This window comes from Crocuta crocuta, unplaced genomic scaffold, assembly GCF_008692635.1.
Source record: "Crocuta crocuta isolate KB4526 unplaced genomic scaffold, BGI_CrCroc_1.0 scaffold207, whole genome shotgun sequence".
Classification (NCBI taxonomy): Eukaryota; Metazoa; Chordata; class Mammalia; order Carnivora; family Hyaenidae; genus Crocuta; species Crocuta crocuta.
In genome coordinates this window covers 2014605-2031929 of record NW_027531996.1, presented here as the reverse complement: position 1 = coordinate 2031929, position 17325 = coordinate 2014605, and the positions used below count along the sequence as shown (strand labels likewise).

The window sequence follows — 17325 nt, the reverse complement described above, 5'->3', positions numbered from 1 at the left end:
GTACCCCCACCCCTTTTTAAATCGTATTTAGTATAGTGGCTGCTCCTATACTCAGTATGCCATCTGTATTTGTTTTAACTCAATTTGAAGCAATTCCAAATTCCCTTCCAGGGATATGTTTGCTTCCAAAGACTTTTCAGAACGTTTACAATCCTGTCTACCCTGAGGAATTGAAGAAGTAAAAGGAAAGAACAAATAGATTATAGGTAATACCTGCCATTCATTGAGCATTTACTATAATCCAACCTTGGTATTAGCAGTGGCAGAGGAGAGCTTAGTCCTAAGTGGTCTGTCTACAAAATCCATGTTCTTTCTACTCTGACATGATGAATGGCAAAGGAAAAGAGGAAGAAGGGAAGTAATAATAGTGGGTACAATTTTTTTTTATAATTCCCTAGCTCAACATGATACCAAAAGCACTTGTTGGACTAATTTGAGAGCACATTTGGCTGCCTTGTTTGCTTCAATAAGTATTCTCTTTAAAGCCATTTAGTTTCCAGGTCCTGCGTAGTTTTCTCTGTTCTACTCTTCTGTACAGTGGTGGCTTGGGAATTAGGTGTGCCCTGATGTCTTTTAACTTAAGTTCTGTAAGGAAAGTGAAGACAGCTTCTCTCTTGGGACCCCAACACCTATCTGGGGTGGTATCAAATTCCCAACTCACCTACAGTGACAATGAAGAGTATGGGGCTTCTTCACCAGTTTCATTTTTGCTACATCTTTTTTTTAAATGTTTTTATTTTACTTTTGAGAGACAGAGACAGAGAGACAGACGCACAGAGTATGAGTGGGGAAGAGGCAGAAAGAGAGGGAGACATAGAATCCAAAGCAGACTCCAGGCTCTGAGCTGTTGGCACAGTGCCCCATGCAGGGCTCAAACTCCCTGACAGTGAAATCATGACCTGAGTTGAAGTTGGATGCTTAACCAACTGAGCCACCCGGAGACCCCCCGTTTTTGCTACCTCTTTAAGTCTAGGCTTGTCTTTCACCTGAGGGCTGGATCCAAAGCTGAACAGTTCTGCTTGTTTGAATATTCTACACAAATCTTTCCTATCTCAGGTCTGTGTATCTATAGGGTTTTGGTTGGAAAAAAAGAACTGATTCTATGTATATCAGTTATAAAAATTTTAAGTGGGTATTGAGGGCTTATACACAGAAAGGCTGCATAGATCATGGATTCTGCTGCAAAATAAAAATGTGGGGCCTGTAGTTCAAAAATCATTAAGAATTTCAAGATGGTGAGAGAAAAGCAAACCAAGCAGGAGTCTGTTAGGTTTGAATTGTGTGTGGCCTCTCCCTGCACACAAATTCCTCTGTTGAAGTTCTACACCCTAAGGTGAAGAAGCTCAGAATGTGATCATATTTGAAACAGATATTTCTGTTGTTGCAAATATTAGCTAAATACTTTGTTGTGAGAAAATTTCTGAACTTCTGACAGTTTGTGCAGATTGAGTAGTACACAGCGAAAGTGTCCGGACCGTCAGGAATTAATGATACCTTAGGCCACATGTATTTATGTAGGGAAGCCTCTGTGGATGTTAGCACAGTATTAGTTTTGATGAGTTACCAAAGCTAATGACATCAGGGAAATTTTTTCCCTTGTGTTATACTTTCTTCTTTGGGTGCAGAATTCTCCTTGTCCTGTTTTTGTCTTTTTTCATACCCTTTCTATTTTCTTATGTTTCATACTACTATTAATGGACTCCAACCATTGGTTTGGTCCCTGGATGAGTTTTTGTGAAAGAATTTTATAATTATGAATTATCTGTTTCTTAGACAATCAGCCACAGAAATGCTACTCACTGTAACTGTATTCAGTTTCTATTGCTACATATAGTTATGATAACATGGTGCTGCACTTAAAAACACTAAGCATAAAATGGATGTTTTCAGGTAGAATGGAATACACAGTTCAGGTATGGTTTTGAATGTTGATTGGTTGTATATTTAAAGGCTATAATAAGCATGTATCAGTAAGCATCCAAATGAAAAATGAAAATCATAGTTATCCAGATGTTTTATCTATGAAGCCAGCCTCTGGAAATACAGAAACATCTGGATCACTGGCTGTCCTTACCACATTTCAGCTGGCTACTTTGGCACCATGGAGACATAGACCAAATCATGTTTGTCTATATCAGGAGCAGTGGTAAACTGCAATAAGAATCATATTGTTAAGTAAAATGAAGGTAATATGAATAAATCACCCCAAAGTAACTAGTTGAATTTGAAACTGTATCTAAATTATTGAAACACATTCTTGTATGTACATCAGGATTACTTTATTTGAGCTACAGTATATAAGAGGAGCTTTAGAATTTAAAATAATGGTTTCTAGTGTATTTCTTAAGCATGAGGAAGTAATCTGGTTGTATATCAGATGAATATATGAATTTGAGTTATGAAATAAAACTTGGAAAAGTTTTAACAAGTGTTAAACCACTGATTTGGCTTGGTATGTTAATACTTTCCAGCAAATATAGATGACTAAAATACCAAAGGTATTAGTCTAATATATAGGCAAAGACACTATGGAAAAGTGGGTTGACAAAAGAACGGGAATAAGTAGTGTTAGGAATTGAAGAAACACAGTCATTGATGAGCTGTGGGACACAGACAAGGCAATGTACCTTAAAGGAGTTAGAATGAAATACAAGAAAGTACTTGAAATCACCTGCCTTGACCTCACATGTGGCAGGTGTCGAATAAGTGCCATTGCCCTCTGCTCAGAGAGCCCTATGGAAATCCACAATGACCAAACATTCCTGGGTAGGCACAGTTCACTTTGCTTAAAGTTACGATTGGTCATGGGGCACCTTGGTGGCTCAGTCGGTTAAGTGTCCAACTTCAGCTCAGGTCATGATCTCATGATTTGTGAGTTTGAGCCCCACGTCCGGTTCTGTGTGGACAGCTTGGAACCTGGAGCCTGCTTCAGATTCTGCGTCTCCCTCTGTCTCTGGCCCTCCTCTGCTCACACTCTGTCTCTCTCTCCCTCAAAAATAAATAAACATTAAAAAAGTTTTTTTAAAATGTTATGATGGATCGTTGTCATTTTAGGAGAGGTAATTTTGTGCCTTGTAGATACTGAGGACTAACCCATCATCATTTTAGTTGCTATATATGTTTGAAAAATAATTACAAGAAAAATATTTTAGTGAATTTATTATTTTTGTCTTACATACATTCTTAGAAACTAGAGATAGCTGTTATTATATTATTTTACATGACAGAAACGAAGATCCTAAAACATTGCCGAAAAGCCATTTTGGAGAGAGAATGACAATGAAAATACAGGTGTCCCACTGGCCAGTTCAGTCTTCTTTCCCTTGACCTTACTGATTGATGCCAAGTAAAACAGATATGACTGATCTTATCCCAGACAATCCCAGATTGGGTGAGAAATAGCCTGGCCTCTAATGGTAAGCCATTTACCTAGCACAAATACTGTTCCACAGCTTTTTATTTTTATTGACATAATATTTAATTCTTAGGGTTTTGTTTTTTCTTCTCCAAAAAAATCATTTAATATGCTGGCATTGCTTTCAACTTAGGTATTTATAGAATCTAGTCACAGTTGTAAATGGTCAGCAGTGTTGGAATATTCTACAGCTTTTTCTGTCAGGAAAGAGGGCACATTATCAAACTACTAGCAACTTCTGAGTCATTTGTAAATCCTTCTATATCATTTAATACATAATCTATTATCCTAGGTTGTAGGCATAGAAATAAAGATAGGTAAATATAGGTATTTGTCCTTTTGTGTCTTTTAAAACATGTATGTGAAGTTGATTATGGTATATCAAATATTATTTTGAAAGGTTCAGTAAGGTAGTTTGTTATCTCCAAGTGATTACTTTTGTAAATCTTAAACATATGTCACTTAGTAAATCTTCATTTATGATTTTGGGGAGAATAAATATTTTTTAAAGGTAACATTACCTTAAAACAAAGTAGCTTCTAACAATGCCACTAATTATATTATGTCACAAACTGATTTCCTATTTGAAAGTAGTATTTTACAACACTACAGAAAATTTAAATTTAAAAAATGTCTGTGCAGAACGAGCACTTAAGGAAATAATTGCACATCATATTTGTACAATAAATATAGAAGGAACAAGTATTGTTTTTTCCCCCTCTAGCAACATTTAGTATGTATCACCTACTAACATAAGCACGCCAGAACACATTGTAATTGTAATAATAATCCTATGAGGTAATTACAAGTAGTGGTCCCGTTTTTCAGGTGCAGAGACTGAGATATGGAAAGGTAAAGGAATTGCCAGAGATCACACAACTAATAAGTGGCTGAGCCAGGACCACAACTGGTTCATTTGGCTTTGGAGTCTGAGTTTGCACTCACTCCCCTAACAATGCCTAACTAACTGCTTAAAAATAATTGAAAAAAATTGACCAGTCCCTATTAAGCTTCCAACAAAAGTACAGTTAACAATAAATTTGTTCTAAAAATGACTTGTTTCAACAGACTAAAAAGCCACAAGCTGTTGTATGCAACAGTTCTTTGTAAGTAACAGCTGCTCTGCATTGTGCAGCTTCCCACAAGCATGCCAGAAAGTTAATGTCAATTACAATTAAAGAGGAAAATTATTTTGGGTAATATAACATTTGACAAAGAGCCTTGGTAAATAAAGCACTGGCAAAGAGCTACAATACTAACGCTGTGCTAAAACTTTTCCTTTTTTCTGTGTTGACTTTCTTAAAAGGTGTGAACTGTGAAATGGAAGTTGATGAATGTTGGTCCCAGCCGTGTCTAAATGGTGCAACCTGTCAGGATGCTCTGGGGGCTTATTTCTGTGACTGTCCTGCCGGATTCCTCGGTGATCACTGTGAACTCAATACTGATGAATGTGCCAGTCAGCCATGTCTGCATGGAGGGCTGTGCATAGATGGACACAACGGGTATGTTTTGTCCTGTGTTTGGGTGATTGGCTCAGAGAGAGCTCACTGCCAACCAACCCTTACTGTGCCACTCTGGGGATTTGGGAGAGCTCATGTCCTTAGCTGAAAATGTTTATATTGCTTTACACTTTATTATTATTCTTTTATTTTTAAAAATTTTTAATGTTTATTTTTGAGAGAGACAGACAGACAGACAGAACGTGAGCAGGGTAGGAGCAGAGAGAGAGGGAGACACAGAATCCAAAGCAGGCTCTGGGCTCTGAGCTGTCAGCACAGAGCCGGACACAGGACTCAAACCCATGAACTGTGAGATCATGGCCTGAGCCGAAGTCAGGTGCTGAACTGACAGATCCACCCAGGTGCCCCTGCTTTACACATTAAATGACAAAAAGTTGTAACATTCAGATTTTACTCAAAAATGCATCCTTTACAGGTCATTTGTCCAAAGAGTGAGGATTTTCCAAGTCACTCTTGTAATCATTTAGAACTGTTTGTATTACAAAAAAAAAAAGCCAACTTTACAGTTCCACTAAATAAACTTGTCATAGATTGGGAAAGTGCAAAAACAAAGCTAGAGATTATTCTGTATGTGAATATAAGGCGGTATTTATATAATAACAAGCATATAAATCAAGTGATGAAAAAACTGCTTTAGAAATTGTATATAAACAGTGTAGGAAAAGGCAGTGATATTAAATTGATTGTATCTTGAATTTCCAGGTGTTCAGAGACTTGGGCGAATACTTTTGAGAGAGTAGAATGGTGAGAAGTAGCCATGTGATTCTGCTCCAAAGTCGATTCTGTCATTGGCTTTTCAGTAAAATAATAAATAAATAAATAAGTAAATAAATAAACCTTAATACAATACATGTAATAAATTTAGGTGATGGTAACTGAATATATATAAAATATTTTAATTTTTAAAAAATTTTTATTTTTGAAGGAGAGAGAGAGAAAGAAAAGGACACAGAGAGCGAGAGAGAGAGCTAGTGGAGGAGCGGCAGAGAGAGAGGGAGACACAGAATCTGAAACAGGCTCCAGGCGCTGAGTGTCAGCACAGGGTCTAACACAGGACTTGAACTTAAGAAACTGTGAGATCATGACCCGAGCCAAAGTTGGAATCTTAACCAACTGAATCACCCAGGCGCCCCTATATAAAATACTTTCAAAAGGACTTTCTGATACCCATTTTAAACCACAAATACCGAGTTATCAAATGCATGGTATTTGAACGGCATTAGTACTTAATGTCTTGTTGGATCCTTCAGCAGCTCAGTGGAAGGCAAGCTGAGCTTCGTATTCTCACGTTACATTAGATGCCTATAGTTCAGAGAAGTTAGTCACCCCTACAAGTTCACGCAGTTAAGTCTTTGCAAAAGAAAGGCTAGAATCCAATTCTCATTTATTTAGTAGATCTAATTTATCCCAAATCTGAGTTTCAAAGAGAATTGGACTCAAAAGGCGAGGAGTAAAAGGCACATGTACTTCAAATGTATCCAACAAAATAATGTGATTTTAAGTAGAACAATGTAGTTGTATGTTTCTTTTGTAAACTCTAAAGTATAACTTTTAATCACATTTCACATCTTGCCTCTGACTTTCAGTTTTACCCAAATCATTCTCCAGTGACAAGAATCTACATTCCTCAAGGCAGGTTACTGACCAACGTGTAGACTGACCAGAGTAGAAGTTTCCTTCCACACTGTATTGCAGAGGAAGAGCTTTGCTGCCTCCAGAAAACATCAAGACAGAAAATACACAAAGCTTTTGCTTTCTGCGGAAATGCAAATGGAATAAGGCTACTAAAACTTGTCACCTTTCAATTCTTTGTATACTGTGCCATGGATAATTTTTCTGTTTTACCCTTATCTTTCTTACTACCTAAATTTTGAGAAGATGAGCACAGGGTCAACAGATACAATCTGACTTTAATTTCTCATAACAAAAATTAACGCATTTGCTGTGAGGTTTATGAGGAAGTCAGAATCTATACACCAAACAACCAAAACACAAACAAACAGGTTTCTTGCAGACCAAAGGAATATGCAAATAGAGTTTCCAGGAATTGAGGTCCACTAGCCAGCCTCCAGTACAGGGCTCTCGTTTCTAATGTCTTACATATAGTAGATTTTTAGTAAATATTTTTAATTACTAAAAGGATTTCTCACTAGCAGTACATATCCAACTTATAGTAACCTATTACATTTGCTAATATTACAGTCTCCTTAGTGAAATCTTCATATCTGTGTCTGCTGGTAAACACTCATATAAGCCATAGTGAACAGAACTCTAAATCTTTGTAAATTCATAGGTGTTCTTTCCCCCAGACCTTCATTTCATCAAAGCTGAGTGTGCAAGCCCATGTTTTTATAATACTAAATCCTTGAGGAGAACCCCTATAAATTAAAAGCTTCCTCTTGGTAAAGTCAGCAAGTTTCCCCATCAGATTTGTGTTTTGAGTGTCAGATAATCTCACTCAACCAATGAATGGATAGAAATAGCAAGATTAAAATATTCCTGTAATCTAAAAATAAGAGAACATAAGTCACAATTCATATAATGAGGGCTTTTCTTGTTTTTTTAAAAATAATTTATTGTTTCATTTTTCATAAGGGACCTTATTATGGGCTGTAAATATAAAAGAGTGCCACAGTGGTATAAATCATTCTCTACTGCCTTCACAAATATTAACAACTTTATTTAGTACTACTTAGTAATAATTTATTCACTGCTTTCTGATGCTTCAGATACCATGTCTATTCTTTTTATGCACATTTCATTATCACAATAACCTTGTGACATAGGTATTATTGTCTTCAATTTATGGATGAGGAAACATGAAATAATCATGATTTCCAAATAATTTTGCATGAAGCCATACTATCAATTTTAAAAGATAATCAGGTATCAGTATGGAAACACATAATGTGTTTAGGTTTATAGAGATAATTCCCCACAGTTTTTGAGATAACTATTAAAGCCAAGCCCTGGCGTCTCAGACTGATGGACAGGGGAAGAGACAGGACAAAGGTATTTGATTTAAGTATGACCAAGAGTTGATGTCAAAATTTCGTTTTGCTCTCCAGCTATAGCTGTAACTGCATGGATAGTGGATTCACAGGGACACATTGTGAGACCCTGATGCCTCTATGTTGGTCAAACCCCTGTCACAATAAAGCTACATGTGAGGACAGTGCTGACAATTACACTTGTCACTGCTGGCCTGGTAAGTGACAAAGTATCTTCCACCAACTTTTTTTTTTTTTTTGATTAGACTAGAAACAAATCACTTATGGCAAATGTAAACTAAAAATTCTTATTGTTAAAGGCTTAAAACCAACTCTTTCTTCTAGTTATTATTGTTTTTAAAATTATTTTTTAATGTTTATTTATTTTTGAGAGAGAGTGTGAGCAGGGGAGGGACAGAGAAAGAGAGAGTGAGACACAAAATCCGAAGGAGGCTCCAGGCTCTGAGCTGTTAGCACAGAGCCTAACGCAGGGATCTCATGTACCTTGAGATCATGACCTGGCCAAAGTTGGATACTTAACTGACTGAGCTACCCTGACGCCCCACTAGTTATCATTGTTTAACTGAACTTTTCATTGCCCATGCATACCTACTGCTAAGCTATGCGTTGTCTAAAGTAGGTTACCANGGGGATGAGCACTGAGTGTTATGTGGAAACTAATTTGACAATAAACTATTAAAAAAAATAATAAATAAAGTAGGTTACCATGCAGCCCAATCAATCATAGAACCTTCTAGAAGAAACAGAGGAAAAAATCAATTTTAGCATGGTCTTCATGGAGAAAAATTCGCTTGAAGTTGCTTTCTTTTCTTCCAAGATATTTTCACTGATACCTAGAATATATTGAAACCCATGAAACAATATTAAAATCCTCAGAGACTGTATTGTGTTTCATGGAGTCAGTCAACATAATTACAATGGTTATAGAATGATATTCCAGAAATGGGTGTATTCTCCTCGGCATTTATAATATAATTGAGATTATAAATTTAATACAAATAAATCATAATTAAAAATTACAGATAAAGGGTAATTAGACTGGAGTGTAGAGGTTATACCAGAATCATTAAAAACATTATATAACACTTGAGTCAACAAGTTACTTGTAAATATTGCTGTTGGTTTTCTCAGAAAACCTGCTTAACATATTTTTAACCTAATTCTCACTAGGATTTCATTGATAGAAATAAGAGAGCATTTCATCTGTCTTCTTTCTTGATCCACGGGAAAAAAATGATAAACATATGACTATTTAAAATCTGGTTGTTATACGCTCACTGATCATTTATCCCTTTCTATCTTTCATTTTACTGTCTAAGGGAAAAATAATTCTATGGCTGGGGAGGAAATGTGGAGACTGAGGTCAATCCAGTTGTTAGTAGCTTCCTATTGAAAGGCATCTCATTGCATAAGGGACATTTAACAGGCTTTGGCTAAATGTATTTTGTAGGTAAAACAAACAAATGTGAAAGTGTAAAAGGAAATTCGGAATTCTGTGGCTCGGAAATCTTTGTAGGTCATGTGTCTGCCTACTTCCTGGTAATCAATAGGGCATGTTTTGTTATCTTTGGGTTATTGGCTTGACTTAAATATTGAAAATTTTCCAAAATGTATTTTTTCACATTCTTATCATCAGTCAGCACTCCACATTCAAACAACGCCCTGTAAAGGATCTCTATCTGGAAGCAGAGGTGGAATGGACAGTTTGGGAGTAGAACAAATCCATCACTTCTTAACTGAGTGACATAGGTGTTCACATCCTCATTCTTCAGGTCCTCATCTGTAAATGAGGGATGAAAAATGACTTGTAGTATTAGGAAGAATAAAATTATTAAAATAGAGCCTGGCACACATTAGGTACTCAAAAAAAAAAAAAAAAGCAACTATTATTACATACCAGGTTCTACAACAGGAGGTAGGAATTACATATGAGAATAGTTTCTGTTCTCTAGAGGGTTTGTAATGAAGTCATGCATTTAAGAAGACCTACCTTAAGAAAGACAAATCAATATGTGTTCCACTCATTCATGGATTCAATCATTTAACCCCCATAGAGTTCAGTACAAATTATATATATATATATATATACATATCAGAGGTCTGGGGAAAAAAAGACATGGTCCCTTCTTCCAAAGAATTTAAATTTTAGTTGGGAGACTGTGAAAAAATGCGTAGAGTATGATTTTTGGTACAATAAAAAGCTACAATAAATTCTGTAACAAGGAATAAGGGGAGAGGTCCAGAGATGGCCTGACCCTATAGGCAGCATTTTAGAAAATCTGAAAGATCACTAAGCATATCCCAGAAATGTACTCACTAGCTGTATGACTTTGGACAAGAAACTTTACTGCTCTGAGCTTTGGTTTCTTCATCTATAAAGCAAAGATGATACTAATATCCAGTTCATAGAGTGGCTTTAGAGATAATCCAGTAATATATATAAAGTTCCTAGCTCAGCCTAGCTGATAGTAGGCACTCAGTAAATGTTAACTAGGTACCAAAATTAGGAGACTGACTCTTCTAGACCCCATCACTAGCACATAGCAGCCCATTATTTATTTAAGGAAAGAAGAGAAGAAGGAAAAGGAGGACAAAAGGAAGAAAGGGATGCAGGCACACATGGAAAAGAGCACATCTGAGAGTAGAACTTTGAATGATTGTTCCAAAATGGTGGACTACATAGGGCTGGTGGCAGAGAGCTGGGGCTGGGCAACAAGACAGGACTCAAGTCAGATCACATGCTGTTTGTCTGCCCTGCACACTATGGGGCAGATAGATGGCATAACCTGACCTGTTGATTTAAAAAGAACTCTCTGGAACTTTAGTGGAAGATGATTGAGAGAAATAAAATGAAAGGCAGAGAATCTAGTTTAGAAAATATTCTGCAGTAGTTTAAACAAGAGATGAGGCTATTTGCCAGAACTACAACTACCTGTCAAGACAGACATGATGTGGGAATTCAGAAAGGAGCACAGACTTAGGACAGGTCTGCTTCTGAGTTTCTTTCCTGGGTGAGTGGATCAATGGTGACTTTGCCCAGATAGAAAATTCAGAGTTTCTTGTACTCTTACTGTGACATATAAAGAGAAGATTTAATGCTACAAGCTACCCACTATCCAAGAAACTCCTTTAGATTGTAAGACCACCACAATTGAAGGCAATGGCAAGAACCCACCACTGTAATTGCCTAGGGTCCTCATTTCAAAAGTAATTAATTACAAGAAGTGTCATTCATCTTAAATGCTTATCTGAAAAGTTTTCGTGTTACCCAGGTAAGATCGGATTTGTTTAAAAAAAGAAAAACATAAGAACCCTGGGGACTTGACTCAATATCACATTGTTTCTTCATACAAAGTTTATGGAAAAACTTGTTAAAACTATTGAATATAGCCTTGACTGAAGGAATCTATTTATATACATGGTTAAAGGGAGCAGCAAACAAAATTCCCACAGGACCCCAGTGGTGGGGACAGGGCTTGGAAGACCATAAATCAGAATGTTCGCTATAGGAATCGGATAATGTATGAGTCAGAAAGCAAAAAAGGATTTATGAAGGCTTTAAATTACTTCTACTCTGGCCTGCATAGGAATCTTGAGACTTAAGAAGAAAATTGAAAATAGTTGGAGCTTTCTTCAATGAGTTCACTGTAGCAAACAAATACCAGTTTATAAAAACTTATAAAAAAGTAGAAATACAGGTTTAAGAGACCTAGGGTTCTTGGGGAGAGGTCCCCACAAAGGATTGTGGGATAGATCTGACATGTGCTTTTAGTTTCCTTTTTCCTCTATAAGTGTCTTCTTCAGATGGCTGAGACAGACCCCCAAGGATCATATGTGACGTATGTCTTATACTGTTGAGCAACAGAATTTATGTTGTGGTTATGATTTGACATATGAACCCATTCAAGTTTTTATTAAAATTACAAAATGAGCAATCATATCATGTTTTCATTATTTGCTTAATAGTCAATTCTCTAATTTACTTGCAAAACTAGAATTATAATTTAAATAGCTGATTATTGTTGTTTGACTCTCATTCAGTCGTTGATTGAATATCTACTATTTATGCATTGCTCAGTATTGGAAGGGTGAATAAATAGAAAGCAGTCTCTGCTTTGTGGAGCTTATAGTCTATTGAGGAAAGCAACTCTACATAAAATAATATAAAAAAATAAGAATTATCATGAGAGCAATGAAAGAAATAACTAGGTGATATTAGAGAAAATGAAGGAATCATATTTAGATTTGTTCATGAGGAAAAGTCATTCTGAGAAAAGTCATATAAGATTAAGTCTCAAAACCAAGAGCAAGCCAACCACAGTCTTGGAGGAGGATATTCTAGGGGAGGGAACCATGTCATAAAGACCCCGGGGGAGAAGACATTCTAGGGGAGGAATTAGAGATGGGAATGAGGCCAGATAATAAAAACCATTTTAAGTTAGGGATTTTTAATTTCATTTTGTGTGAAAGCAGAAGCCATTGAAATACCATGATCAGATTTATAAGTTTTATAATTTTGGATTGTAAATTTTATTTTAAAAACATATTTCTCAGTGGAGTTAAGTGACACTACAAAGATCTTTAGTTGACTGTGAAGTCACTTGTATTATAAGTCAAATTATGTTCCTTTAAGAACTTCATATCTCAGCTTATATATGTATAGTGCTGTATAAATAATCTTATAAATCAATAAGAAAGACAGTCTAATGGGTAAAACAGGAAACAGGCATGAAATGATTTTTAAAAATTCCTCCAAAAGTTAAATTCAGTAGTAACAGGGAAAATGTAAACCCAAACAACAATGAAGTATTATTTTTTTATCTAACCAACTGTTAAAAAAGGTTATTTGGTGATAGCAAATGTTGGCAAGGGCTTGGAGCCATATGTACAAGTCATCCAGTGCTAATAAGTAGATAGAAGGTAAAACTACTCTAGGTTTTTATCAGTATCTGTTAAAATAAATGTACATAACCTATAACCCCGACATTCCACTTCTAGGCATAGACCCTGTGTTATATTCAGATATTTGCATAAGCATGAATATATAATGATAATATTCACTGCCATATTGTTTGTACTAGCAAAATGTATATCAGTCCACTAAGCATATGGTTAAATCATGGTACTTCGATGTTACAGAATACTTTGCGATAGTTAAAAATTATGTTAGATATATATTGCTAACATGGGTAGATGGTGCAGTGAGTGAAAACAGCAAGTTCCAGAAGGATGTGCAGAGTGGAATTCCAGTTATGTCAATACACACACAATGTATTTATACTTATATCTGTGAATATATGTAGTTGTTTTAAATAGGTGCACGTGTATGTAAAACCAAAGAAAGAGTTCTGGTGTAGACTTTTATATATAATATTTAAGTATTTTTATAAAGTACTAAATCATTACTGCTTTATTGTTTTTATTCTTGTCTATAATAAAATGACTCAGCTAAATCCATTCAAATACAAAATAATTTTTTATTTTGTCTTACTGTGCAGAAGTAGTCATTTACCTTTACTTTGAGTTTTAAGAAAAGAATTTAGGGTTGGCTAGGAGGACACTGCTGACTTTTTGACTATTTTCTTGCATATTTTTTTCTTGATAATAGTTCAGTATTTGGGGAATTGGAGTCTTTATGATAATCATGAAATCAGGGTTATCCTGAAGTCCCTTTTTTTGTTTCAAGCATTATTAATCAAGTCTTTTATTTAAAAATTTTTTTTTAATCAAGTCTTTTAAAAAATATTTATCACTATTATACAAGTGATTCCCTTGCTACTGCTATTTTCAAGGAAGCCTTAACAACCTCTTTGACCTCAGCTGTGGCAACTTCTTACTTGACATGTCTCCAAAGGCAAGAGAAATAAAAGCAAAAATGAACTATTAGGACCTCATCAAGATAAAAAACTCCTGCAGAGCAAAGGAAACAATCAGCAAAACTAAAAGGCAGCCAACGGAATGGGAGAAGATATTTGCAAATGACATATTGGATAAAGGGTTAGTATCCAAACTCTATAAAGAACTTACCAAACTTAACACCCTAAAAACAAATAATCCAGTGGAGAAATGGGCAGAAGACATGAATAGCCACTTTTCCAAAGAAGACATCCAGATGGCTAACAGACACATGGCAAGATGCTCAACATTGCTCATCATCAGGGAAATACAAATCAAAACCACATTGAGATACCACCTCACACCTCAGGAAACAAGAGATGTTGGCAAGGATGTGGAGAAATGGGAACCCTCTTGCACTGTTGGTGGGAATGCAAACTGGTCTGGCCACTCTGGAGAGCAATGTGGGAGTTCCTCAAAAAATTAAAAATAGAACTACCCTACAGCCCAGCAATAGCACTACTAGGAATTTATTCAACAAATATAGGAGTGCTGATTCATAGGGACACATGCACCCCAATGTTTATAGCAGTACTATCAACAATAGCCAAATTATGGAAAGAGCCCAAATGTCCATCTACTGATGAATGAATAAAGAAGATATGTTATATATATATATACAATGGAATACTATTTGATGACGAAAAAGAATGAAATGTTGCCATTTGCAACAACGTGGAAGGAACTGGAGGGTATTATGCTAAGTGAAAAAAGTCAGAGAAAGACAAATTATCACATATTTTCATTCATATTTGGAATTTGAGAAACTTAACAGAAGACCATAGGGGAAAGGAAGGAAAGAAAAATAGAAACAGAGAGGGAGGCAAACCATAAGACACTCTTAAATATAAAGAACAAACCGAGCATTGATGGGGGTGGAGGGCTGGGGAGTGGGAAACATGGGTGATGGACATTAAGGAGAACACCTTTTGGGATGAGCACAGGGTGTTGATGTAAGTGATGAATCACAGGAATCTACTCCCAAAGCCAAGAGCACACTTGACAATATATATATATATTTAACTTGACAATAAATTATATTAAAAAATAAATAAACAAAATTTAAAACATTGGACTTGCAAAGTTAAAAAAAAAAAAAGAACCCTTCCCTTACCGTATTCTCCTTGCTAGCTCCTTAAGGGCAGCACATCGTCTTATGAATTGGTGCCAGTACAGTAGTTGGTGTCCTTTCAGGTATTAAACTCTATGATTGAGGAGCTCTGACTCAGCAGCTTCTCTGAACTTTTATCCTGCAGGATACACGGGTACCCAATGTGAGACTCACATCAACGGATGCCACAGTAACCCCTGCCAGTCTGGTGGGATGTGTATGGAGCTGTCCTCAGAGAAACAATATGGACACATTGCTCAGCTGCCTTCTTCATTCAGCTACCCTGAAGCCTCAGGTTATGTTTGTATCTGCCCCCCTGGACTCACAGGTGAGGACAAGGGGAGAGGAGATGACTTGACTTTCTAGCACTTTATGGTAGATCATGCATTTAACCAAATGGTGTGTTAGCAGTAAGATCTGTGCTGTATCGACTCTGTTGCTATGGTGCAAAGGGTCCCCCTTGTGGGCATAAAAAATACCATATTTCATATATCCTAGTTCTTCAAATCACAAGGAAAATGTTTAAAATAAGGATAAAAGAGGTGTACAAGGGGGAAATATTTTTTATGCATTATACTAGGAATCGGAGCCTGACTCAAATCCTCTACTTTATAAAGAGAAAATGTTGGAATTTTTATGTTACTAAATTTTATAATGATGTTAACATTTTATGTTATTCAAATTTGCCTGTAAAAAGTTAATGCACGGGGCACCTGGGTGGCTCAGTCGGTTAAGCATACGACTTCGGCTCAGGTCATGATCTCATAGTCTGTGGGTTCAAGCTCCGCATCAGGCTCTGTGCTGACAGCTCAGAGCCTGGAGCGTGTTTCAGATTCTGTGTCTCCCTCTCTCTCTGCCCCTCCCCAGCTCGTGCTCTGTCTCTCTCTCTCTCAAAAATAAATAAACGTTAAAAAATTTTTTAAAAAAGTTAATGCACTTATTCATATTTACACTGAGAACAATTATCTAGTCTCAAGTAATCTTCCTCCACTATGTTATAGTTAAAGTTGTTCATGTATGTCAAATGTAAATGATTTTATCTTTTTCTTTTTATATAATTTTTTTAATGTTTTATTTATTTCTAGGAGAGAGAGAGAGACAGCGTGAGCAGGGGAGGGTCAGAGAGAGAGGGAATCACAGACTCTGAAACAGGCTCCAGGCTCTGAGCTGGCAGTCAGCACAGAGCCCGATGCGGGGCTCGAACCCACGAACCGCGAGATCATGACCTAAGCGAAAGTCGTACGCTTAACCGACTAAGCCACCCAGGCGCCCCTGATTTTATCTTTTTTTATAACATTCTTACACTGAAACCCAGAGGAAATTCACATGTATATTTTCTAATGAACAATTGTGTTGTGTCTCTTTCCATGTTCTGAGCATTTTCAGAAGTTTGGAGGCAGTCCCCATTTTTGGTAATGAGTAGCAGCTGACCTACATCTGCATAGACACCACTGAGAAAACTAATTACAATCTAACTTTTCCATCTTATTTCTTCTTCAATAGATTAATTGATACCCGAGGAAAATATTTAGGTTGTTATTGAAGCTTTCTGAGAAAAAGCAAATAAGGAATAAGAAAAAAGAGGAGAGTGGGTGACTATTTACACTTACTATTCCCTTTCTTTTAGAGTTTCAGTTGTGAAGTTTAATGATCTTTGATTCATGGCAGTGTTTGCTGTAAGGTTGCTATAGAAGGTATTTCCTTAATCACTGTCCCCTCAATGAGAACACATAGGAGAAAAATCTCCCCAGTGTCAATATCAGGAGAAGCAATTTTTCATGAACAACTTCTAGCCTTCATGGCTTTCCCCTTAATAAAAAGCATGCAAAATAAATCTTGATAAATGATAAAAAGCATGAAATAAATCATGGAGTACATCATATTTCCCAATCATAAAGGCTGCTTGAAATCTTGTCAGTTAATGTGGGTTCTACAAGCACACAGTTTTTTTTCTGGAACATATTTATGTGTTTACCTTACCTGGGATTATTGAAGTTTCCTGTTTCCTATAGATGCCTCTTTTTTTTTTCTTATTTAAAAAATTATTTGATCTTAGTATAGTATATATATTTTTGTCAGCTATTTTAAATTCTTCTTGAAACAGGTTAGGGGAGTTATAAATTTTGTTAAATATTGGACTTAAGGTTATAAAGAGGAAATTATATTGAAGTTAGAGGCCATTGCAAATATTACCTCATTAGACAAAAGGACATAATTGACCAATGAATCTGCAGATCCAAACAGGAGAGTCAGTCGAATGTTCTGGAAAAGTGTGTTGGCCTCAATTTGTGAGAAGCTGCCAAGAATGACTATATGAATAGAGAAGTCATGGCTGTCCCAAATCTCTATGGCTTAATGAAATCAGTTATTTTT

The 17325-nt window shown here is 36.1% G+C and overlaps 1 protein-coding gene across 1 annotated transcript in view; it reads left to right on the top strand.

Moving 5' to 3' along the window:
* CRB1 (crumbs cell polarity complex component 1) overlaps positions 1-17325 on the top strand; it is a 197450-nt gene that overhangs the window by 73101 nt on the left and 107024 nt on the right. The window contains exons 3-5 of the mRNA XM_077775117.1: positions 4722-4917; positions 8004-8143; positions 15098-15280. Coding sequence (XP_077631243.1) covers positions 4722-4917; positions 8004-8143; positions 15098-15280 — 519 coding nt within the window. The remainder of the gene's footprint in view (positions 1-4721; positions 4918-8003; positions 8144-15097; positions 15281-17325) is intronic.